Source organism: Vidua chalybeata, chromosome 2 (genome assembly GCF_026979565.1).
Source record: "Vidua chalybeata isolate OUT-0048 chromosome 2, bVidCha1 merged haplotype, whole genome shotgun sequence".
Lineage (NCBI taxonomy): Eukaryota > Metazoa > Chordata > Aves > Passeriformes > Viduidae > Vidua > Vidua chalybeata.
In genome coordinates, this window is record NC_071531.1 from 10,644,950 (window position 1) to 10,671,572 (window position 26,623).

General features: G+C 34.8%; 1 protein-coding gene across 4 annotated transcripts in view; it reads left to right on the plus strand.

Annotated features, from left to right (window-relative positions):
* DMD (dystrophin) overlaps nt 1-26,623 on the plus strand; it is a 567,421-nt gene that overhangs the window by 305,515 nt on the left and 235,283 nt on the right. For 3 of the 4 annotated variants that reach the window (XM_053931535.1, XM_053931545.1, XM_053931553.1), the window contains 2 exons: nt 3,081-3,235; nt 22,667-22,856. In XM_053931535.1, coding sequence (XP_053787510.1) covers nt 3,081-3,235; nt 22,667-22,856 — 345 coding nt within the window. Of the gene's footprint in view, nt 1-3,080; nt 3,236-18,318; nt 18,405-22,666; nt 22,857-26,623 lie in introns of those variants that run through there. The other variant, XM_053931563.1, reaches the window with a different exon arrangement.

Below are 26,623 nucleotides of genomic sequence, written 5' to 3' on the forward strand. Positions count from 1 at the left end.
TTGGCTAAGTTGCAAACGCTGAATTAGAATTCCTTGATTAAAAAAATAAATTCTTTAAATATGCCACAGATATATAGAAAAGGGACAGAAAGACAGCCTGATTTTCCAGATTTGTGATATATACACAGAACTGGATGATGTTGTACATTCATATTGCTATATTTGAACTACTGTGCATCATTGATTTTGTTCCACTGGGAAATCCTGAGATAAAATAAAGTGCAGCTCTGATTTCATTACTTGTTTTTAATCAAGGGCTCTTAATTGCACAGGCTTTATTCCTAATAACATCAACTAGTATCTTCTAATTAAAAATATAAATAAATTTATACCTAAGTAACATGATAAATGCACAGCCTTAATTCTTTAAGCCTTTTAATAAACTCAGCAAATTTCAGTGATAACACAGGCAAAACAAAGAGAATGTTATGAAAAAAAAAGTCAGAAAGAAATTAAGGTAATGTAGCAATTTCCTTTAGAGAAGCAAAAACCAAAATGTGGTCTTAAGTAGCTAAAAAGTAAATGAAGACTAAATACATAAAAGGGAAAAAAGGAAAGAAAAGAATGTAATTCTGACGTATACACTGCAGTCATGTAGGAGGGCAGTCAATGGGCCTCTGTTGGGATAGACAGGTAAAACTTGTGCCCCAACACTTTGTTCTCAGTGTCCGCACACAGAGCAAAGTTGAAGCATGTACTCCTCAACGCTGTTGAATACCTTATCAATTTCCAGTAAAACAGAAAACACAAATAGTTTCCATCACCAAAGCTCTCTATATTCATTTCTTTCCTGAGTGATGACTTTGTGTTATAGTGTCAGGAAGTTAATGGATTAATGTTGAAGTTAATGGTGAGAACAACATTTTTGGAAATAACCTTGTAATGGATCTCCCCATTTATTTTATTATAACACAGGGTTTCAAATATTTTAGAAGGTCAGTTTTAGTCACATGGGTCTGGGGAAAAAGATCTTATTTTCAAAGTAAAGTTTACAGACCGTTAATTTACAATGTAGACAAAATGTTATGGTAACTTTTCTATATAAAGCAGTGAACAGTCAGTCTGCTGTGATTCTTTGCCTGAGAATAAAAATTACCTGCCTGCCTATGTAATTTTGAACAAAGAGAAAGGTAGAATAAAATAAAGATAGATAGGCCTAAATGTAGAACAGATACTTGCTATATAAGATCTACAAAACTGAAATTATAATTACTGTCAAATTTATTTCCTATTTAGTATTTTGTATATATATTACAATATTTATGTGAATATTAAATTTGATCTATTTATTGTATATCATTTTGGCAGGAAAATAGCTCAGTTGGCAAACTGTTCCAAAACCACCACCTGTCTGTATCTTCCTCAAAGAAATAGTAGTGTTTTCCACAAAATTATCACCTCTCCTGTCTAGATCTCCTTACTTAGCAAGGAGAATTTTCTTTAAATAATTGTCTAGGCAGCTTCATTTTAGGATGGTTTTCAGGATTAGGTGTTTGTAGTCTCCTCCTAATGTTTGATTGGTAGAAACAGGATCTTTTGTTCAAAGCAGATAGGCAAGGTGCTGTCTTAGTTCCTGAGGCTGTCTGGTGCTCAGTAACAGAGTGATCTGCCCTCTCATGAAGCAATAGCACAGGAAATGGAAGAAGTCCTGTTTTCAGCTTTAAATTATGGAGAGAACCCAGAGGTGCTGAAGTAGCCTTTTAACATATAAGAGTTTGAGGGAAAAAAATCGAAGCCCCCCAAACTCCTTTAGGACTCTTTTCAAAGAGCAAGTGCATTTTAGTCTGAGTCTTAATAAAAATCAGTTTACAGACCTTCTGAGATTAAAACCTAAATACATGAATCATTTAACATTTATTTATTTTTACTTAGTATTTAGACTCTCTCACTAGAGATTGCATGTAAGTTCAGGTCTATGTGAAGAATTCCTTATCTGAGTCAAAACAAAATTTCAAAAGGAATACTTCTTTGGGAGAATGAAGGGAAAAAAAGCTATTTTTTTCTTCACAGGCATTTCCCAATTTGTATATTAAAGCACAACAATAAAGACAGTTGAGTCCTTCTGTTCGTTGTCAATAGTTTCAAATGTTTATATGCAACTTACTATTTCTATTTACAAATACAAACAGTTTTTCAACTTCTATTGTCCGTTTTATTGGCTAGTTGCAGTCTGTTTAGTACAAAAGTACAAGTAGGCAATCAATTAACTTTGCTTTTTCATTTTGTTGATACACACTATGGATTAAATATGCAGCTTCAGTGCATTTATATGGAAATTTGCTCTGAAAGACTAACAGAAAAGATGCATGGGAGCTGGCTGATGGCTGAGTAAATGCTCTGGATTTCCTGGCTTGCTTCTGCAGTGAGGCAGCTTGCCTAGGTGGAGAGAAGAAAGAAAGGAGACAAGAAAGTGGAAAGGGGGAAACAAAAAATGGTCAAAATTTAAAAATATTTTTAATATTAACCATAAATTAGCATTATAAAGATATGAATAGGTTTACCAGTAGTTTTACTGTATTGCAGATTTAGTGCTGTTCCAGTAGATGGCACTAATTACATAAACAATTTGCTAAAATGAACTAAATTAAAAAAAAAAATCTGAAAGCACAGGTATTAATTGTCCAAATCAGTATAATTTCACACTATAAAAAGAAAACTAATCAGAATAAATTATTTCACTCTATTTTCTATCTCAGTATTCAATGTCACAAATAATAGTAGTTTCCATAAAGCATAATAATGCATCCATCTATTTGTATCTCGTAAAAGAATAATCCACATTCTAATCAGTGGTTATCAATTTGAGCTGTCATGTCTTTTCCAGCATTTAGAAGTTGGTTGCTTGGTCCTTCCCAGAGTTTAAAAGTAATCCTGTGATCTTTTGACTAAAAGAATGTAAAACATATAGAAAGACTGATTTTTATTTCCAGTAAATCTGTGGAAGTGTTTTTTCATTTTTCCCTTCTTTTTATACACATGGCCTAAGTTATTCAGCTCTTTTTCTAATAACCATACAATGTATGTGATGATTTTATGTTGCTCTGAGAATTATCCTTTCTTTCTTTCTCTTTTTACTTCAGCAATTTTCAAAAGAAATACGACAATGGCAAATAAATGTAGATGTGGCAAATGACATGGCTCTTAAGCTGCTCCGTGATTATTCAGCAGATGACACCAGAAAGGTACAACTGATGACAGATAGCATCAATGCATCGTGGGCTGCCATTAATAAAAGGTAGGATATAAATTCTGCTGTTAGATTTGTTGTTACTCTCCATTAACATTCATTGTCCAGCTGTGGTTGGAGATTACAGAAGATGCAACTGTAGTGATCACGACTCTTCTGTAGAATTTTTTGGAAATGTGTCTTTAGAATAGCATTTAATGATAGCAAATAAAATTTAGCTTCCTGCCAATTTTCCTCTGCTCTGAACAGTTGCCAACTAACTTAAGCTGATAGATTATATTTCAAGTATTTAACATTGTTTTATATATCTGTACTATCTCCACAACACAACCACAATAGTGGTTCTGACTCATGAACCAAATCTGAAAATTACAGACATAGCCTATTGAAGCAGGTTCAAAGTAGAAATGTTATCCTATATCTTTGAAGCAAATCTCTAGTCAAGAAAGTTTTTATTAAATCCTTGACCATATTCTTGATTACATTTCACAGCCTTTCAGTGTTTGGTTTAGATGCCAATTCCTTATTAAAAGCAATATTTTTGCAACTTGCCAATAATTGTGAATCATTCAATATGTAATCTACAAGATTATAACATATTACAGTAAAAAATTGCTTTCTTTATAGTAGTGAAAAAGTTTTAAATCATTGCACCTAAGATTAGATATGTAAAAATTATATGAAAGTTGTTTTAATCAGTATCTTGGTTTAAACTTTATAGTTTATCACTGAAACCATAAATGAATTAGATCTTAGCATGTTTTTAATTAAAGTCTATGAACAAGGCCAGAGAAGTCAGTTTAGCTAGATATGCAGTAACTTCAGTAGATCTTCTTGCATAATGGTGATTACTTAAATCACTGATGACTACAGAAGTTTAATGTTACTTTTTGTGTAATTTGTTGTTCATATGAATGAGTCACTTTAGCAGCATTTTTCTGAAGCAAACTTACAACTGATTTAAGACTCTGTTTAAATGAGAGAAGGGATATTCTTGATGTCCACTAAAAGAGAGGCACACAATAATTTGAAAGCTTTTTATTTTTAACTAAACTGAGATTTTAGTATAAACATTCTGTTTTTACCTGCTTGCATTTCTCCCATTACAGCAATAGCCATTTTAACTTTATTAGAAGTAGCTGTATTTTTACAAAATGGTGCTTTGCTCACTGTGGCCTGAGAAGGAGTTTGGGGAGTTTGGAGTCTATTGCTGGATTTGGAGAAAGGCTGGTAGTTTAATGCTCAAACCCATCCCCCATAAGCAGATACAATCAGCAGCTCAAAAGGATTTGACACGAGAACCAAGGTGCTTTTGTCTGTATTTAGAACCACAACTCCCTCCTGGTGAGAAGTCCAGGAGATGTTTGTAGCTGCTGTGGCTGCTCTGTATTAATTGTAGCTAAGGGGGCATTTCTAAACCTGTTAATGCCTCAGGCACAAGCCCAGGTGTGTCTAATGTTGCCCAAACCTGAGAATTGCCATTCTTGCATGGGCTCTGCCAAGTACTAGGCTAAGAGAGAGTACAAATTCTTCTAAATACATTCCTTGCAAGCTTCTATAAAATGCATAGACATGTTAGATGAATTACTATAGTAAATATTTTATGTCTGAGACTTGTTTAGGTGACTTGACATTTCCCTTTAAGATGTACAAAAGTATAGGAACAAATATGAGCTGTGACATGAGTATCCTAGTTTTTGATTGCATGATGTTGTTACATTTCTAATATATTTTTAATTTAGTGTTTTGTATACAACTTTTGTAGTACTTCTCATGATTTTGCATTGCTGCAAACAGTAGTTGATAAGCTTCTCTAAGGCTTCTCTCTCTCATTTTTGTTGGTCTTTTGTGGACACTTTTTGTGTCCATTGATAAATATGGACATATGAAAGCATTGAGTCACCATAAGACTTTCACTTGGAAGATTTTCTGTGCATGTAGATTTTGTAGATTTCTTTGAAGCACTAGTCAAGTATTTTGCTCATGCAGCAGCTCCTGAGTGGGGTCTTGAAAAACTGTCCTAAGTTTCTGGAGGGATTTAAAGCCACGTAGGTGTGAGACTTAGGGACATGATTTAGAGGTGGGTTTGGAAGCATTGGGTTAAGGGTTTGACTTCATGATCTCAGAGGTCTTTTCCAACCTAAATCATTCTGTGATTCCTTTGTTAAAGAGCCCTGTGGAAAGAGATATAAAGTTCTTGGGCCTTTGGATGACTTAAATACCAATTTGTTCTCTGGTTTTCTGGGGAGGTTTCACTTTGGATTTTTGCCCCCCCCCCCCACCATGCTTCAACTCTTCAGCTTTCTGGTTATTGCATAGAAAAATAAAAAAAGAGGAGGATGTTATGGTTTTGGGGAGCTATTTAACTGTAAGAGAATATTTACTCAGTAGAAAGGAGACATGAATTGTTTTGTCATAGTCTTCAAGAAAGGCTAGTTTCCACTCAGATATGTATGCAATGATTTCAGATATATCCGTGTGAGTTATTTTCATCTAGACAATGAATAGTAGTACTCTGACGACTTGGTCACCTCACAGTGACAGTAGAAATATTCCAAATTATATTCTTGACCATTTCTCCAGTATTTTACAAGAGGTTTTATCACTTTTTATGCACATCTTAAGTTCCAAGAGGAAATATTCAGCTGAAGATTTTGCTTTCTCTCTCTATATTGCTAAGTTAAATGGCCTAAATATTTTATTAATATTTTCTTTTAAAAAATTAAGAGTTGCTTACATTGTTTCGAGCTGGTTTTCCTTAAACCTGTCATTATATCAGAATTGTGTGTCAGTGTAAAAAAAATGTAAAACCTGCTATTCCATGAACCAGTTTACTAAGACAACAGGCAGGCAAGCAGTGGTAAAATTCCACTTTGCCTTTTGGTAATAGTTGCCAAAGCAAGTACTTCAGTCATTAAGGCAACATCTGTTAGCTTGTATTTTCTTTTGCTTAAGTAGATTTGCAGTTGATTGTTGTGTGTTTACCCTTTGCCTTACTGTTGTGTTTTATGACATTGAGCTATAACCACTACCTCTCTTACCTTTAAGAGATAAGATGGTGAATGCTTGATGGCTGTTTCCCTTTTTTTCACTTGACACTTTTCAATTTTTACTTTTGTTGTTGATACTACAAAATACACTAAAAAGCACATGAACTGATCACTTGGGCAAAAGCCAGACTGACTTGTAAACAGGACTCTTCTTCTTTAGAAGCACTGACTTTCCAAGAAACAGCCATATTATTTAAGCTGAAGCAATTTAAAAGCAAGTTCTATTCTCTATTGCTTGCATTAACAAAAATAAATCTAACCGATGAACTGAAGCCTTCTCAAGAGGGGGAAAAAGGACAGTGATAGAAGTGACCATTAGAAATTTGCTATATACAAAAATGTTTGTTATGGTAGTGTTATGCTACTTCCTCCTTTGTGGGCACACACATTTTATGTGAATTACCATACAAAAATATCAATGGCTGCCTATATTTTCCTTTCCTGTGAATCCACTAAATGTGCTAAATATCAAGCTAAAAACAGACTTAGGTCTTTCTTAAATGGAGTGTCTATTATGAAAATAATTGTATAACATACTCTGAGAATTGTTTAGGATTCCCAACCACCACTGTGTAATAGACATCTACAAATATTCACATCACCCACCAGTTCCTGTGGCCAAGCTCAATGGAGTTCAGGCCACACAGTAGGTATTGGGAGCTTTCACTGCTCAAGATGCTTTTTTGGCTCCTGAGACAATATAGAGGACATGCCACAACCCAAACATAGAAAGTAACTTTCTTTCCCCCAGTACAAGGTATGAACAGAGAAAAATCAGTGTAAGGAGAGGCAAGGAAATGTGTTTCTAAACCTGTTTGAAAGGTCTGAGGTACCAGCTCCCATGTTTTACTAGGAATGGTGTTAATTCTCTAATTTAGGCAGTTGTATAAGCACCTTGATTTTGCATGTCAGCTGGACAGTATAAAATGTAATTGGCCAAACAAACTAAAGTCATAATCAGTTCAAAAGTATGATGCATATACTTCATATGTAAATGCATAATAAAACAGTAATTCTAAGTGTGAAAAAGGGCATAATCTAGATCTGATCTTTCAGCAGAAAACTATTCCTAATCAGCTGCTGCTTGTTATAAAGACACAAATATTAGAATGTAACCTTTACCTGTACATGAATTTTGTAAGTATAATTTTGCTACCTGCACAGAAAGAGTTCAATCATTCTGCTGGAGACAGGTTTTCTTAATATACTGTACCCATCCTAACATTACTTTACTTTATGTTACTTGTGGAAGTAATCACATTTGCTTTATAGTTCTATTGCATTCTGAGTGAGTAAAAACTGCATTTACACAGCAGCAGCAGCCAGAAGTGTGAATTTTGTTGAGTTATACTGAAGATTCATGGTTAGTTCCTAGTATCTAGGAGCCATCTCTGAAAAGCTTATCTGCTCGTTTTGGCTTGGACTGCTCAAGTCAAGCAGCAAAAATTCACAGTCTCCAAGCAAACTCATCCTTTCCCTTTCCATTCTCCTGCTGTTTTGAAGCTTGGTTTGCATTCCTAAAATCTATATAGTACCATGAGTGTGAGCAGCTCCAAAAATTCTCTATGCAGGCACACTTTGTGGCCATGGGAAACTTGTTTACTTGAGAAGTCTGTTTACACGCCTGTACCTGCAGTTGTTGTCCTGGCTATAGAGCTGCATTCATGGGAGTGTGAGCAAGAAATCCTTGCAAATGTGACTTTAGATGAAGAAGAAAAATGTCATTTTCTGATGTAAACTTATTTTTTCCCAAAAAGAATACTATGATAATTTTCATTTTTATCATCATGCTGTGGTGATTTATTGATTGGTTTTAAATATAATTTTGCCAGGCTCAAAGAAAGTAGACATGAAGAAAGACTGCTTCTTTACAATGAACATGTCATGCTGAAGCTTGTTATTTACACCAGTTTAGCAATGGATTCTAATTTAAAATTGCAAAGTCTGGTGAAAATATTGTAATTGTAGGGTAATTCTTTTGTTTTGTGAGAGATGTTGATAATAAATTTATCTTTGTTTCCTGCACTATTTAAAGAAGTTCTCAGTCTAGATCTTTGTCAGATGCTGCCTTTGGGAACTTCTCTTGGTATGAAATCTGTAAGCACTTAAGTACTTTTACTACATCAGTAAAACTGGTCACACTAAACAAAAGTGAATCTCTGCAATTTGAGGTATCACAGTTGAGATTATGTCAAGGACCAAATAATTTTATACATCAACATGTTTATTCTGAAAAGCTAATGTATCTCTGTTGACTATTATTTTGAATAAAGCAGACAAAGATTTCAAAAAAACATTTAATCTGGCACTGTTCCGAAAAGTCTAATTTATATATGGGACCCTCGTGCCTTTTTTATTAGAGGAGTGGGCATAAGAAGCCTTTCATTTTCATGAAACTAATTTGTCAATAAAGCACTCTAACTTCTCAAAAGGTACTCTCCAGCAAACTCTAAAGCAAAACTCTGTATTTGCTGCTTGTGATGCAAAAATGTTAAGCTTTTTATGTTTAGAATATGGAGGTCTTTAAAGTTACCTAAGACTTGTTTTCTGACAAGAGATTTAAGTATTTTTTGTTTTCTTTGTTCCAACCTGTTACCTTTATTTTAAATCCTCAGACAAGGACTATAAGAAGAGTGGGAATGGCAAGGTTTAGATGCTTTGATTTTAATTTATTACGTTTTTTGGTTTATTTTTTACTTATTTCTTAATATATCCATTTTTAAATGCACACCTAAAAAACCATTTGGTGCAGAGGGGTTATTTTATGATAATTGATAAAAGAGAGGTAACATATTTGAAAGACATTCTACTAACTGCTTACAATCTCAATCAAATATTTAGGTACAAAATATAAGATCAGTCTTACCAGCAATGACATCAGTTAACAATGCTTTGCTATTTTTTCTTCCTGACATCCCTCAGAATGATGACTTTTCATCACATATAAGAAAATATTGTAAAAAGAAGTAAATGAAGCTGCCAGACAAAGCTCATATAATAAGGAGATCTAGAAAGTCATCCTAACTGCTTATATTCTAGTTTTATCATAGTTCTCCACTCAGCTAACAGCACTTTTTTGTGCAATGCTGATCTCAGATCCAAGATGAGAATTCAGTTGGTAGTAGTGAATGTTTTTGGTTTAATTTTTGAGACTTGGATATGCTTTCAAAATGCTGAATGGTGGGATGCACTGAAAAGGCAATGTGACCCAGAATAATGTGTCATTCATCATTTCCACCTTTGTGAACATATTCTTGTGATTTTTGAGAAACTCTTTATGATTATAAAAAGGAAAGAGTTCTTGAGTTATTTCAGGAGAGAGTAGCAGCAGTTATACAGTGTTTGACAAAAGGATCTATGGATCCTTGTGACTTCAGGGATGAGTTTCTTCAAAGTTTTAGCATGAGTCTAAAGAAACTAAATTTTCCCACCACTTGAGTATATATATAGCCTAGTACTTTTATCTCTTCCAGAAAGGCAATAGACAATCTGTAGGTCTGCTAAGTCCTCCCACAGACAGAAAACAACCTCACAGCAAAAAGTGTTGCAGTTTTTGAATTAAATGGCTGGTTTTTGTCTGTTCCACAAAGGATTTGCTCAGATTTCTAGGCACCATGAATTCAGCTCATCAAAAGCTTAGTTGTTTTTGGTTTTAAATCAAAGAATCACGGTATGGTACCCACAAAGATCATCCAGTCCAGCTCTTAAGTGAATGGCCTATACAGGGATGGTACCTAGGATTTTGGTGTTACTAGAACCATGCTCCAACTGTAATGCAGTGTTAATGATTTAATTGTACACAATCAAAAGGAGAATAGGACTGGTATCTTGCAGCTAGGCCATAGTGTGAGCAAGTTACCAACAGAAACTAAGCAGGAAATGCATTTAGAAGACCATTCCTTACTGCTCAGACATTTGCTATTTCACTTTTTTTTTCCTCATTCTTGGCTTTTATTTTGGTCTTGATTAAAACAAAATTCTGTTTATTTGTTCATAATTACTGTGTGCTAAATGCTCTTTACTCCTTTCTGTTGAAAATGAGGATGGCTGTGGTGTTCAAGGGAAATTCAACTGGACAAAATCATTAAATAGTTTATGGAACGAGTTCTAAAGGGAGAGCAGTTTTGTGGCCAGACTTGAATAATAACTGAAGCTTAATGCGGGCAAATCAAAGAACTGCTCTATTTCAGAAATCTTCCTCTTTTGCATATGCAGGAGATGAAGAAGGAGCAAGGTACTAAAGGAAGAATAAGTTTGATTTATGAAAGAACAGAAATGTCAATTTTTGTTCCCATCCCATTAGAAAATTAAGACAAATGTGTTGCTCTTTCTCTTAAAGGTGAGATTTTTCTGCAGTAATTAGAAAATTTTAGTTTCTGTTTGAACAAGAACAGAAGCTAATGCTGTGTGCCCTGAAAGTCTAGCCTTAAATCTATTTCCTATTAGTCTGTAGATAAATTAACAAATTATAGCAAACTGATTATTGCTGTCATCCGAAGTTCATAGAAAAAATGAATGTCTTTTCAGTTCCCTCAATAGACTTCTTATCAGGCTTCATATCCTTTAAAACAAACTGATCAGAAATTAATAACACTGATGGACTAGTAGAGTGCCAGGAAAAGGAATTTGACCTCAGCTGTCATGTTTTGTTTGCATTGTTATTATTGTGATAGTTTGTTTGGTTTTTTTTCCCTGGTGTTTTCCCTGTATATTTGTATTTCTTCAGCTGCTGTGCAGGCAGTTCAAGATTTCCCCTCGCTGGCTTGCCACTCATGCTTGAAACTGAGGATAATTCAGTCTGCTATTAAATGCTTAGTCTCTCTTTGGAGGTTACCACCAAACATGTCAGGTTGACAACAGCAGTGCTTGCCTTTCTTGTGTGGCTGTTGTTTAGCTATGACTGAAATTTCAATCACATGTTTTTATATAAAGTCAGAAATAAATCAATAAATAATGAGTCCTCATTATTCCTGATAAGGATCAGTGGCACAAGAGGCTGATGGATGTGACCCTGGCTGACCAAGGCAGACATCTGGGGAAGTGACACAGAGGGCAGGTTGGAAAGCAGTAGAATTAGCAATGTGGTTTTCTTGCACATCTCAAAATAGGCATGGTGAGAAATCACTGCGGAGAGGTGAGATTCCGCTGGTAAATACTGAGGATAGAGCATTTATGGTGAATCTGATACAGGTGCATAAAATGGGAAACAGTAACTAAGCAAGGAATTTGTGAAAAGGAAAAGATTATGTTGTATGTTCATGTTGTTTGTCATCTAATATCAGTTACATTTTGACCAATACCCTAAATTTATATTCCCTGCCAAATTTAAGAAATCTGGAGCACTTCGTAACTACTAAGCATTACATCTCCTGCAAACTATAAAAAAAAATATTATCTCCTGCAAATGATAAGGAATAATGGCTCTTGGAACTATCACTCTAGCTAGTATTTCTTCCTGTGTGCAAGATACATAATCAGTTACATATATGAGATACATCTGCTTAAGCACAGTAGTGCCCTGTGGCAATGCATTATATGGGTCCACTTCATGGTTTTATTTTTATCTAAAATGTGTCATGTATTTCTGAGATTCCATTGGTTTAATTGACACAGTGTGTGGTAAAAGCAAAGTTTTGTGAAGGGCCTAAAGGGCCAAGCTTGCAATGCCCATGTCCTACTTTCTGCATTTTATCTTGGTAGTGTTATATGTTTGCTTTTGTCCTTATTTTCTTTTATTGTTTTTTTTCCTTTATCTTATTTTTTTTTAATTCACATCGAGTCAGAGTCTAATTTAGTGTTGGGATTTTTTAAATCTAGCTTGGATGCATTTTCTGTACCCCACAACATGGCTTATATATTCTAGGCTCAGTTATTTTTTACCTTAAAATTTTCTTATCTGTAATGGTAAATAGTTCCAAAATTTCCATGAGTTCTTGGTGCTTGGAGCGTGTCTGAGGTTGACGCTTCAGCTATGGTAATTAATTAGTAGCAGTGTCAGCTGATGAACCATATACCTTTACTGATTCCAATAAATTAGATCTATTTTTGAGGTAGTTTATGTGTAAGTTTCTCAGTGAGACTTTACTCCAAGGGATAGAGACAGCTCTTCCAGTGCTTGTCTTCTCTTTTTTTTTTCTGTGGAAACAACAGCAGAATACACTTGTGAAATAAGATGGCACTAAGAAATCATAGTTCAGATCTGCCTTTGGTGACACCCTTCCTTTTTATACTGTGCTGACCCCTTAGAGCTGTGGACATTTGTCTCTGATATTTCTTTTAATGTTGGGGAAAATAAAATAGAAGTATGGAATATATTTTTTGAATTTTGCTTTAGCTAAACAAGGTACCCAGCCCAACTCAGGAAAGTGAGTTAAAGATGGACATAAATAGTTATTCCTTTCCTTTTTACTGTCTTTCAGATGCCACTGTGTATTGGAATCTTCATTAAGCTGTGGGTCTTTATTTAAAATACTGAATTTCTTCAAGGCTACAGCTAGTTCAGAGCCTGTCAGACTATACTGCATTTAAATAGTCTTTGTAGTGTCTGTTGTTTTGAACACATCTATTGGATCTTTCTGCTAACACATTGCTGATGATTTTTTCCCATTTGGAATTATTCAAATTCTTCTGGGTTTGACTAATCTGAATAAATTTGCCGTTTTGCTCTTCATACATTTTTTCCAGTGGTTCATTACTGCACTTAATACCACCTTTTACTACGCCCTTGGAAAAGGCTCCTAATGCTCAGGGTTGCACATATTTACATTAACTACATTATGTACTCTCAATCTCAGTTTTGTTTTATTCAAGAGGTTTCTGTAATACAACTTTTTATCCTTGACTTGCTTCCCAAATAGCTGCTTGTAAAGAGGTTATGATGAACTTTATGGATTTCTTTGCATAAGCTGAAGTAAAGCTGAATCACCAGTTAAACTGATGAATGCATCAGTTATGTGTTCATTTCCATGACTAAAATTTGGAAAGTGGTTTGAGAACAGGTAGGCATATGTTAGGGAAAAGAAATTCATCTCCTCAGATGCCGGATAAATTACCTGTAATATATGGAGGATACTTGCATGGCAGTGAGTACAAAATTATAGATCTCAAGCCGAATCAAGTATCTTTTTAAAATAAACACCTGATAACTATTTCAAAAATCATTAAGGAAGGAAACATTGCAAATCATGCACTATTTAAGAGAAAGATTTGGATGACTCTGCCAGAATTGCCTGTGAGCACACAAAGTTTTGGGTATATGCATTTTTGTCTTGTCTCTTCAAGCAGAATAGTCCAACTTCCTCATTCCCAGACTTAGAATTTTGGTGCATTTATGTCTCTCGCCACTCTGTTAAATGGTCCAGAATTGTTGTTTGAAGGGTTATGATTTCTCCTACTAAGAATTTTTGTCTTTGAAATTCATCCAAAAAAAGAATTGAGGTAGAACTATCAGAGAACATCCTGTTTCCTTTGAAGTCAGCTGAAGGTTAGCCATTCATTCTCAGTGGAGTTAGGATTTTCTCTGTAAGGCTTTTGTATCAAACACATGCTGAAGTTCTGTTGAACTGAGAGTGAGTTGAACACCATCTGAATTTGCTAAACTGGGCTCTGGAAATTCACTACTTAATTATTTATTTATATTTGCATGATCCTGAGGAACAGAACTAGAGCTGTAATTTCTTTCTATGTTTTTGAATCTTCATAATAATAAATTATTAGTATTTCCCTATATTATCATATACCTCTGGTTGTAGTTCCTGAAGTATTACCATCTTTCTGCAGCAGATCTCTTTTAATCAGATTATTTCCTTATAGTGGAGAACTTATTCTATATTTCAGTTTTCTGTTGGAGTCTGAAACCTCCTGAAGAGTAAAAAATAAATGCATAAGGTATGGAGTGGTTCTTGCAACTAACATTTTTTATTGAACTGTATAAATATAAGAGGCAATAGGCAGGCTGCCTTCTTTCCTTCTTACTCAGATGCTAACCAGTTCTTGTTACCAGCTGCTTCTGACCTGAATTTTACAGAGCTGTTTTGTTTTTTTTTTCTAGTTAGCATTTTATGCTTCTTGAAATATGTTGACAGAATACATGTTTTAAAATATTTTGAATCAGTCTGATCTGTCAGCATCTTTGTGTAATGTGAGTACTACTTGAGGCCCATGTTTTAGAGGGGAAAAAATTATGTGTGTGTTTATCGAAGTGTTTATTTAATGTTACTTAATATGATGCATTGTAAAATGAGAACTGTAAGTACTGCCAGACAAGTTTTCCAGCCTTAGAATTGAGGTTTCTCTCTCTTGCATGGTAGCAAATAATTTTTTTGCTAGGGCATGGAGTTCAGCCCTCAGAGGCTGATGCTCCAAATGAAAACTACACTAACAGTTTAATAGTATCCTTTGTGAGCCCTAATTGATTTCATGTAATGCCATCAGTGCATTTCACAGTCTTATTAAATCTAGTTGTTTCTGCAGTAAGTAAGGCTAAGAAAACAAGTGCCTTTAGAATATAATTAATTCCATAATCATTTTAAATTATACTTCACTGTCTTAGAAAGCAAAGATTTTATCTCAGTAAATTACATCTGAGTAATTAATATGATGTTTATTAAGTGGTATTGTTGACTGCCTTGGAATTTTGAAAGAATTATATGTTTTGGAATGCAAGAAAAAACTTAATTCTACTTATTATAAACCATGAAGTATGAAGAAGACAAACAGAACAATAATATTTTTGCTTATTTTGGTATAATAAGAGACTAGTTTTGTCTGTTTGGTTTAAGTTTTGATTTTAGGATTTCTTTTTCTGACTTCTCTCTTCAATAGGAGTAACAGAATTGTTAAATATTATCTTCCCATGTCTTATTGGGGCATTACTTGAATTATACAAGGATTAGACTGGGATCTGTTCTGTGGGTTCAGAGAACTGAGGGGAGAGGGTTGCTGGGTTGTTTGTTCTGTTGGATTTTGTTTTGTATTTTCTTTCCTTTGGATCTTTTTCTTTTTCTTTTCTTTTCTTTTCTTTTCTTTTCTTTTCTTTTCTTTTCTTTTCTTTTCTTTTCTTTTCTCTTTTCTTTTCTTTTCTTTTTTTCTTTTCTTTTTTTTTCTTTTCTTTTCCTAATTTAATGGTTTAAGATACTTCCTTAAAATTTGATTGAGGGCTATATAGAAAAGCCTCTGGAGTGAATTAATCAGAATATTATTCTGTGTCTATAAATAATTTTTAATGATACCTCATATGTCTGTGGTTGTTGAGTGTTGTTCAGATTCCCTTCTCTTTAACCTGGTAAGAATTATGATTTACTCTCTGGAAAACGATTGACTTTAATGAAAATTTATCAGGAGATTAAAAATCACAAGTAAACATAAACTGTTTTCAATAGCACAAAAAATAACCTGTAATTGATTGTAATTACAAAGGAATCTCCTTGGTTTCATTAATGGTTGTTCTGTAGCTCACCATGTAAGTATGATAATCTATGTTCTTATATATTCTTAACCTATGCCAAAGCAAGCTGAGGAAAGGAGACAAAAGTGGTGGGGGCAAGAAAAGATAACATTCCCTCTAACTCTCTCTCTCTTTTATCCCATTAAGGGCATTTTGGGAATGTAGGATCCCATAAGTGAACAGAATATAAAAGGAGACAGAAATTGTTTTTGAAAAGGTTGATGAGAAATTTTCCTACAGGATAACACAGATCCCTTTGTGCTGATGTTGTCAGGTGCTTAATTAAAAAGGGATTGTTTAAAGGTCCTATACAGAAGTCCATATATGTGATTTTGTTTACCAGGAGGTGATATTTCCTTTGTTTTTAGCAACTCTTCTCAGTCTCATAAAAAAAAGATGTAGAATAGATGGGGGAAAATTATCCAAGGCTGATCTGAAACTTCATGGATAAATATAGGGTTTGGGGTAGTTGGGTTTTTTTTTTCTCTTTTTGCTATTCAATATCTATTGTGTTTTAAAAAGAAATGAATGGGACAAACCATCTAAATTCAAAAATACCTCTACAAATTGATTTAGTATCTTTAGTAACAAAGAAAGCAGTTCAAAGGAAAATGCTGGGAGAAGGGTTGATGATTTTTGTTATTTTCATACAAGTCCTGTTCTTTTCAAGGAAGTCTGTGAGAGGTATAAGTAGAAACAAGCCAGCCACTGAATAGTAGCAAAAGAAATTGTTTCCTCTCTCTTGCTGTATCCATTTTACTAAGTACAGAAACACAAGAAACATATTTTCTTGTTTTGAAGAGATTTATAATACAAAAACTGTTCAGGAAAAACGACTTGCATGTTGCTTAGTAGAGTGAGTAACTGTTCATTGAAGCATTTTCCCCTTTGTCTCAATAGATTTTTAAGAAAAGACAAACTGTGGGCTTATCCCTATGATCAGGAGATGTTTTAGAATGTTCTAATTTTTGTATCTAAAGAAAGTGTTGTTATTTAGGAAACTGTGATTGCTAGGAAAAGAGCAGGATTTTGTCCCTGCGAAGACATTCTGAGTTCCAATCAGAGCATGGGGACATTGAGGGCTTTTGTTCTTCCTTCCTGCAGAAATAAAGAGAATCAGCAGAGAGCTGCCTTTGTGTGTCTATTTTGGACCAGCTTTTTGCACTTAATCTCTCTGTATGCCAAATTACATCTGGAATTTAAAATTATATCACTGGAATATATCTGGAATATAAAATTATATTCGTTTGTTATAAATATGGATAGTGCAGCCAAGACAGATGCCCTTCAGCTTATCTGAAGAAGGCAAGTCAGCTCTCAGGCAGTAGATCAAATTGTTGAGAAATTAATCTAAGGCAGAGAGAAGCACTGCACTGCCAAGGTTTAACCCCAGCCAGCAACTCAGTACCATCAACCACTTGCTCACTTCCCTACAGTAGGAAGAAGAACTGGAAAGATCAGCTAAATCTCCTGGGTTTCTCCTCTAGAAAAGCTAAATAAAAACAATTTACTAATGGGGGGGGGGGGTGGTGGGAGGGAGGGTTGGAATGACACTGAATATGCTACCAATATTATTGTTAATATTGATTGTAGCTATGGGGAGAAGGAGAGAGAGTAACAAAACCCAAGAGAGCCAAGTGATGCACAGCACAATTGCTCACCACCTGCTGACTGATACCCAGCTAATTCCCAACCAATTCCCAAGCCTGTCTTTAGAGAAAAAAATTCTGTACCAGCACACCAAAGCTTTCCTGGCTCCTCACTCAGGATGAGAGGATAAGGGCCTGTGGCTATGTCAGCTACATGTGAATGCTGATCTCAAGTGGTTTGGATAATGATGTTGTAGCTCTAAGTTAGGTTAGAATTTGAGACTTTCTAGCCATTTGCAACAAAATTATTTCAGAGGTAGAGTTGCACACAGGTGAGCAATCTCCAGTACTGTTCTTAACTTGATTAAGAACATTTTCCAACAAAATAGTGATAGTAGGACATAAGTTTGCATATATAAAGATCACTCCAAAATTTAAAGCCAAATCCACATGCCAGTGACCTACAGCAGACAAAACCTCTGTTCAGAGGGTCAAACTAAAATACACATTTATGCAGAAGTGTTACTGCAAAAATCGTAAGTGCACCTTACCATGGTGTTAAGCTAGTTGTCATCCAGAAAAACATAGGAAAGCAGTACTTAAAATGCTGTCTCAATGTAGTTTTCTCCACTGAATGTTGTAACAGGCATTCCAGAGTTAATCTGAACATTTATCACTTACTAGCATGTATTAATAACTTTAACTGGCACTGTAGAATATAGTACCTAGGTTCTGAAAGAAAACTCCTCTAACCAGCAATCCCAAAATTAATGAATATGATGTATTTTCAATTTGCATTTCAAAATTATATCAATAATAGTTATCTTAAGAATTTAATTTTCATATCTGTGGCATCTCTTTGTGTTCCAACTTTATCTGAGGTTAAATTATTCTCCGTCTTTGATAGGTTTTTTATCAGTCCAGGTTAAAACAGCTGAAGAGTTACCAGTGAGAGCTTAAAATTATTTAGTAGTAAAAATTAAATATTCCAATTAAACTTTTCAATTGTTCCTTTTTCATATATAGAAGGGATATATACCTCATGAAAAAGGTGCCAACTTTTTCCAGCATCAACAGGAAGATGCATGTAGTTCAAAATCTGTGTGATAGTTGACAGAATATAGTAAATTCAGGTAACTTTTAAAATTTTATTTTATTTTTTATTGTATAGAAGTGTACTGTTAAAAAAGAGAAAATACAATTATAGAGAGAGAACCACATGAAATATAGAAGTAAAACCATTTCCTGATGCTTTGACAGGCAGTAGTCCAGGATATTTTATTTTATATCTCAGTGAGATAACTTTAGATCACTACAGTCTGCAGATGGAAGTGTGATTTAGTGATCTATTGAACACTGAATGATACAGAGTTGCTTTAATTTTATTGCTCTTAAAGAAATACCTGGAGAACAGCAATGTGTTTGTGCTCTGCACTTGCTGCATGTCCTCTTACCTGAGCATCTCAAAGCATTATTCACACACTGACCCTCACCATGTGTCTTGTACTGTGACTAAGCATTGCAATTTGAAATACACATACATTCATAAAATGTGAATGATTCATTCCAAATTATGTAGCAAACACTAAAGCTGAAGAAAAATCTGATATTCACACTTGCAGAGCCTCTACAAACACTGTGTTCCTTGTATTGTATGGGATTTGGTAGTGCTGAATGAAGCACTGCTGCAGTAATTTCAATCACAGAATCACAGAACATTCTGAGATGCTAACTTAATTTTACCCTCCTTTTCTTCATGAACATTTGTATACTGCTATGTTTAAAAAATATTAGCTTTAAAAGTTCTCAGCACAACAGCAATGTCCTGAAACAGAGGCTGGTAACTTTCATTTTTTGTGGATCATTTAAAACCCTTAAAAACACCTTCCTGGCAGTATAAATGTTCACACATTGCTTGACTCACTTCCCCTTACATGCCACTATTATTCCCTCAGCTCAAAGCCTTCAGCTGACATATACTTAAAAGAGCATCATAACTTCTGTCCTGAAACAAAGCTCATACAACAACTAGAGTTGGTGAATTCACTGTCACTGATGCCATAGTTCCTAAAAATCAAATTTACAGGGATGTTTGGGGACCAGCTTGCCTATTTCTAGACATAAAAAAATGTAAAGCTTTAGTAAAATTAAAATTGTCTAAGTGATAGGTGATTTACTGTTGTAGTCAGGAGAAATAATTTACTCTGACCTTGACCTGGTATAACAGATGTGTATAGGCAAGGGAGGAGAAACTGAATTCCAGAAATGCTGTGTCCTCTATAAATGTTTTATAGAGGGAGTGTAGTTTGCCTGTCCTCTGGGTGTCTAGATGGAAATAAGATGAATCCCACCTTTAGTGTTTCTTCCTTGAATAAGAAGCTTTTGGTTATACACTCTGTGATTATTTTTATAGCATAGTATAACAGATTAAACCATGATTATCCCATTAAAATATTTTTATTATATTTTAGTATTTTAGGAGAGTGCTGTAGTGTTTGTTCTATGCAGTTTTCCATTTACATTAAATATGGTTCTGGTTACTTCATGTTATTTTCTTACTGTTTGCACTGACTATGAAATCAAACATACCTGGATAATACAGACTAGAGAAAGGATCTTTATTTTAGTTTTATGCAATAATGTCTTGTTCAATATACATATTTATTTGACCCCTATGATTCTGTGCAATTTAGCATATGCTGGATTTGATGCTCAGTTTTATTCCTCATGTTTAGACCTTTTTTCATTCTGTCTTCATACTTTTGTAGTGAGAAAGCCGAGTGAAGTTTATTGATGTGCTGCAGAATAGTCAGTGTAGCTGAATGTTTATTGCATGTTAGCTGAACCAAAATTTAAAATGCAAAGTACTACATATTTTCTGGTGGAATTATGGTATTAGTATGCTTATAAAGAAACACATTTCTGTAGACTGAAAGAATTATGTGCTATAAGATTTCTGTGCATCATAGAAATGCCAGAAGATTCTTCATGATAAAAACTTCATTCTTTGCCCAGATCAATAAAATGCTATATTTTTTTCTTGAAGTCTGAGAGTTTCTCTAAAGCACAAATTCTGACTTTGAATAATTCTTCAAATTGCTCTCCCTTTGAGTATCTTTTTCATATCTGTGCTTGGTCTTGGGTTTGTTTTTAAATCTCACTGTGCTTTTGCAGAATGTTGTTATTTTCAGAGTATTGCTATGTATTTATAGGAATGCAGGTGTACAGTAGTTAAAAATGTGCCTTTCAAGTTATGAAGGAGCTGCATGAGAAAAAAATGTTTTATGTGATTCTGCAAAGGCTATTAACTACCATGCTGCACACTGTAAATTGAATTAGAATAATGCTATAAAGCATATCTTATAATTGTTCTCTGAAGAGCTGGAAAAATACATTTAGTTCATGCAATTGTATTCCATTTCCAAGTTGTGTTGAATAAATGTAATGCTGGTTTTGAGCTAAAAGTGGTAAATAGGTCAATACAGTCTTTTCTAGGTAAAAGATTTTCTTTGTCTTATTATCTTTTAATGTACATTGCTAGTATCTTTAGGTGTCATTTCTATATAATTAATCTTTAGTTTAAAAAAAGAACAACAAATTCTTTCATTGCAGTTATTTTAAATTAGAAGTAGCCTGACCACAAGCCATGTTTATGCCCATGTAGAATAAAGGTGGGGAAGAGATCATATTCACTATTCTGCAGCTGAGTGTTTCCCACTGACAGCCCCCTGGGGACGCATTCTAATGCAGCCTAAGCAGTGCCATGATGTGGAGAGTTCTTGTAGGTGGCAACAGGTGCAACTGAGGTGAAAATACAGTCCATTTTTAAGCTTTAAAAAAAACCTGATGGATGATTTTGTAGAGAGGCATTCAATAGCTTTCTCAGATTTTGAATGAAAAATAAGTCCTTTCTTTTAACAAAATAGTTGGGAAAAGCAAATAAGATGTCAAAGGATTAAAAATAGATTAGAAATATGGCACTTCTTGTGACATTGGTCTCTCAGGAAGGATATTTTTTTTCCTGTAGTGGTTGTCCTTGCCTGTACTCTGACTGACTTTTTCTCTTTTTCTGTTCTTACTATCCTCTGCTGCAATTTAACTATATGCTTGTCAAAAAAAAAAAAAAAAAAAAACATATTAAGTCAGTGCCACTTGGCAAAACTTGTTGTGGTAGGTTTTTTTTTTTTTTCCTCACTTCCACTGATGAACTGGGGTTTATCATTACCTACCAAGGAGTACAACCACTTCACAACTGGAAATGGGATTAGCAAGAGAGATCAGCACTTGGAAATCTCATGACCTCTTCTGATTAATTACAACTTGAGAAGTTATGTTTGCTAGAATCTAGTATCCTAGTCTCCCTAAATAACTAGGCAGGAAATCTATTGAGATATGTGAAGACCACCACAGATGTGTAGATTTAGCATAGGTATGCATCAAAGTGCCTTCATTCCACTTGAAGTAATGCACATTACCAAATGACCTTACTAAGTCTTTTCAGAGCTTAAAAAATTATTTGGGTATCATGTTGATGTTAAACAAATATGCATGTAATACAATAGGTAAGTAACCTTGACAGATTTGTGCTAATAACAATGTCATACTTAGCTGCTCATGTTTCTAAATCCATATTTTTCTCAAGTTCAAAGCAAAAATATCAGTGAATACATGACACCTACATTTCACATGAATGCTGATATAACACAGATCTGCTTTAATATTTTTTTCAGCACCAGAGTTGCTGAAATCTTTAGTGTTCTTTCCTAATCTGAGTTAGACCTTCTCCAAAGATAAGATAGCCTTTGTCTTTAAAAATTGTATTTTATCCTGTAACTGATAGAGATCATCCTTGTAATTTATCACATTCAAAATAAAATTAAAATAACAATGCATTAAAAAAAAATAAAGCACAAAGCCGAACAAACTTTAGTGTTATAAGGGTTTAAGATGTTGAACACAATCTCCAAATATTTCAAGTAGTGAAAATTAATCACTGAATTTATCATATCATGCAGTGGTCAGGAACTATTTTGTGATTTCTAAAAATAAACAAGTATTTCCACTGTAGTGGAAAAAAATAATCTTTTATTAAAACAAAACCAGGGAATTACTTACGATTTTCAATTGTGCATATTTTAGGCATAGTACATTGAAAGAAATGTTTTTGCTTAATTTTGTATCAGACTGATTCCACTTACTACTTCTCAGGTGAAAATATAAAAAAAGAGCCCTACCTGCTGAAGATACAGTAGAAGTTCTGTAGCTAATTTATCAGCAAACTTACCTTGACTGGAACATGAAAAATATTTCGTGTGTCTTTTTCACATTTTGATTTATTGATTAAGGTATGTTCTCTTCCAAAGAACACTGTATTTGATTTTTTGTACTTGTGCAGGGTTTGTGAACGTGAAGCAGCTCTGGAATCAGCCCTAAGAATGCTGCAGCAATTCTACCTGGATCTCGAAAAGTTCCTTGCTTGGCTCACAGAAGCTGAAACAACTGCAAATGTCCTGCAGGATGCTACACACAAAGAAAAGACACTAGAGGATGCCAAAATGGTTCGGGACCTCATGAAACAGTGGCAGGTAAGCCAAGCACTTCAGTACAGAGGCATTTGACAAACATGAGAGTTTATCAAGCATATCTGATATTTATAGAAGTTATATAATTTGCATCAAGTTTATTCTTTGTAGCTTAACTGAATTAGTTTTTCTCCATTACTTTCAAATACATGAAGAAATGGTAATTTGGTAGTCTATTATCAACACGTTCCATTGCAGTAATAAAAAGAGATAACTATGCAAATATTCATAATAAATGCCTGGACAGTTCTCATACACTTATTTTCCTCTGGGGGAAAAAAAATCTTAAAGAAATATAATATTGTATTTATTGTTCCAGAGAATCCTGAGGAGAAAGAAAATTAATTAGTTGAGATGGAGCTGTTGAACTATGTTGTTATACTTCCATTGCGTTTTCTTCGCTGCAGTTATTGAGAGGAATACAGATATGTCTGCTTGAGGTCTTAAATTTCTTAAATATGAGGTTGATTGGATGTTTGGAAGGCAGGGCCCTTTATTCCAGTATTGATAGAATCATATAATAGTTTAGGTTGGAAAAGGACTTTAAGATCATCAAGTCAACCACTAACCCAGAATTGCCACGGCCATCACTAAAACATGTCCTCAAGTGCCACATCTACACATCTTTTAGTAGCTCCAGCGATGCTGACTCAGCCCCTGCCCTGGGCAGCCTCTTCCAAAGCTTAGTGACCTTTTCAGAGAATAAATTTCTTGTATTCACTCATAATGCATGATTTTGATTTTGACAGGAAGTTTAAAACTAGAGATTTAAGGCCCTGGATACTCTATGCCTTAGTTTATTTATTGATGAAAAACATACTGTGAAAAATTTAGCTATAACTGATTAAAAAAAAAGAGTAAATTTATATGGTAGTTCAAGAATTCTTAGCTGCAAAATAAATTCATTTATTATGATGGGTAATATTTGCAGTAGTCATAACCCAGTGCTCTGTATCAAGTCTTTATTGTGAAAGCTTTTTTGTTCAAACAGGTACATTTTCCTGATAGTGGTGCAAATATTGTCTATTTGCTAAAAATGGGTAATGGAGCACAATTTTATCAATATAACACTTTTATGATGTCAGATGAATGATCAGAAAACAGAGTATGGCTTTTCATTCTGTTTCTCAGGTATTACTGAATTGATTCTTTCAGGCTTCACACCCTGCTTGTGGGAGTTCTTTCTCACAATTCACTTTTATGTATAAAGATGAAAAGCAAGAACATGACATAAATATGTATTTTGCACACAGTTTATGCATATAAAAGATTTAGAGAAAAAGGAGCTTTACTACGTCACAGAAGTCTCTGAAGTATGTATTTATGTTCTTTGTGGAAAGGGGTTATTGCTCACTAATGCACACAATCAGCCACATAAAACATAAATAGTGATAAGCCTTTTTTAATTCTGTATTGTGGGTCAGAAATATACTTACCCTACATAACACATCAGGCAGTGACTGAGAATGAGTATATTCCAAGAAACTCACTACGTAAATTATACACATATCAAAACAGACATATTCAAATACAGTCCATGTCCTCAGTATGGTTTGTTATCATCCAGTATGTATAGTAAAACTGCAAGCTCTGCTCCAGCATAGAAAAAATCCTAAATTCTTTCAGTCAGAATTAGAATTTTCCAACTTACTTTTTTTTCTACATGAAGTCTTTTTTTCTTCTTTTTTTTCTCTCACCAACCAGGCTGAATTCAGATCCTAGGAGATAAAATAAAATGGTGCTTTCTAATTAAACAGCAGTGTCTCATGAGTCTTTGGAAAGAAACTTTGACTCCCTGGGTTTATTAGAATGCATAAAAGTTATGGTCAAATATAACAAATGGATTTAGTCTCTGTCTTGCTCTTTGCACAGTTCCATATAATTGGGTAATGTTAAAATAGTCACTAGGACTCTTGAAATGCTACAATTCTGTTTTAATCTGATATTTTTAACCACTAGGTATAAACCAGTATTTTGATAAATAATTTTCTACACAAATAATGAAAAACCTACGTTTCTGAGTTCAGTAGTAGCTTTGTATCCTTGTCACTACAGATGTTTATTTCACTTTTAGTGATCCATCAGCTTCCTGCTTTACACTCTCAAACTTTATCTTATTCCTTTAAACAATTAGGAAAATAATGACTTGCTGTACAGAAACTTTTTATATAGCAGCAGTTGCTTGTCTAGGAAAATACCACATTTTAGGCATTTGTTTTCCTTTTCATGTTCAGAAACCATTAACTCAATTGTCACTAATAAAGATTAATCTTTCCTTAGTAGTTAGCAGTTCATTCAGTAGCAGAAGGAGAAAAGTGAGACTTATATAACTGCACATTCTGATTACGCGATGATGTAATTATATTAAAATGTTGCATTATAAACACCCTGTTTGTTTGTACAAGCATGTATTTGCATGCATCATTTGTCTGAACTGACAGCAATGTAATAGTTGAGGTGATTCATACAGTTAGAATACTTTCTGGAGAATTTTCAAGGATACAAACCCATTACTCCAAGGAGTTGTGTAATTATGTACTGCTTCATTTTTTTCTAGTTGAAATATATCATGTGTCCTCATGAGGCCTGGTTTGTTAAGTAACCATATGAAGGAGATGAAAATTAATTTCACTTTCTGCTTTCATACTTCTAGTGATACAAACTCTCAGCTGTGTTCATGATAATCGTGGGTCAGTTTACATGACACCAGGTCTGCTAGTGACAGATGGAGTACACCTGTCCCAAAGGGGGAAAAGGATCTTTGCACAAGTGTTATCAGGGTTTAGTGAAGAGTAAACTGAATTTGAAGGGAGAGAGATATAAAACCAGGCTCGCTGGAGATAAGCCTGGGGACAGCATGTTTGAGGGATGTTGTCCTAGTGAGGTCCTTTGGTCTGACAGCTCAGTGGAGGTAGGGGCTGGAGATCCTTGTGGCTGCAAAGATACAAGAGTTACTGATGAGTTAGACCCCGTGGAAGAACCTGAGAATGGTTGTACAAGAATTAGGGGTTCTCCCTGCAGAAAGCTGGGGGGATCTATAGCCCAACGTCCACCTGCACCAGAGCACACAGAAGGGACAACCAACAGGAGGAGCTGGAGCCCACTGGGCAGCTGGAAAACCATGGCACAGTTGCCATGACAGAGATATGGATGACTTGCATGCCTGGAATGTGCTGTGGTTAGCTATAAATTCCTTAGAAGAGATAGGCAAAGAAGGAGAGGTGGTCTGACAGCCTTGTATGGAAAGGAGTGTTTTGACTGTCTAGAGCTTGATGCTGGTGCCAACAGGGTTGAGTGGTTTTGGTTAAAAATCAGGAGAAGTTCAGCAAGGCATATATTCTGATGGGAGTCTGTTATAGACCTCCCACCAGGATGAAGAGGAAGATGAAATATTCCATAAGCAAATGGGTGAAGTCTCATAGTCACTACTCCTTTTTCTCTTGGGGAGCTTCAACTTACCAGATGTCCTCTGAAAATGCAGAAACACAGCAGAGAAGAAGCAGTCTAGGAGGTTCCTGGATTGTGTGGAAGAGACCTTCCACAGCATTCTCCTTGAGAAACCAGCTGCTCATGGCTTGGATGGGTGTGCTCTTAGCTGGGTAAAAACTGTCTATGGGGCCAGGCCCAGGGAGTGGTGGGGATTGGAGTCACATCCAGCTGGGGACAGACATCAGGGATGTTCCCAGGGCTCAGCTTTGGGCCAGTCCTGTTTTATGAGGAGTCACTGAGGGAGCTGGGGGTGTTTAGCTTCGATAAAAGGGAGGCTCAGG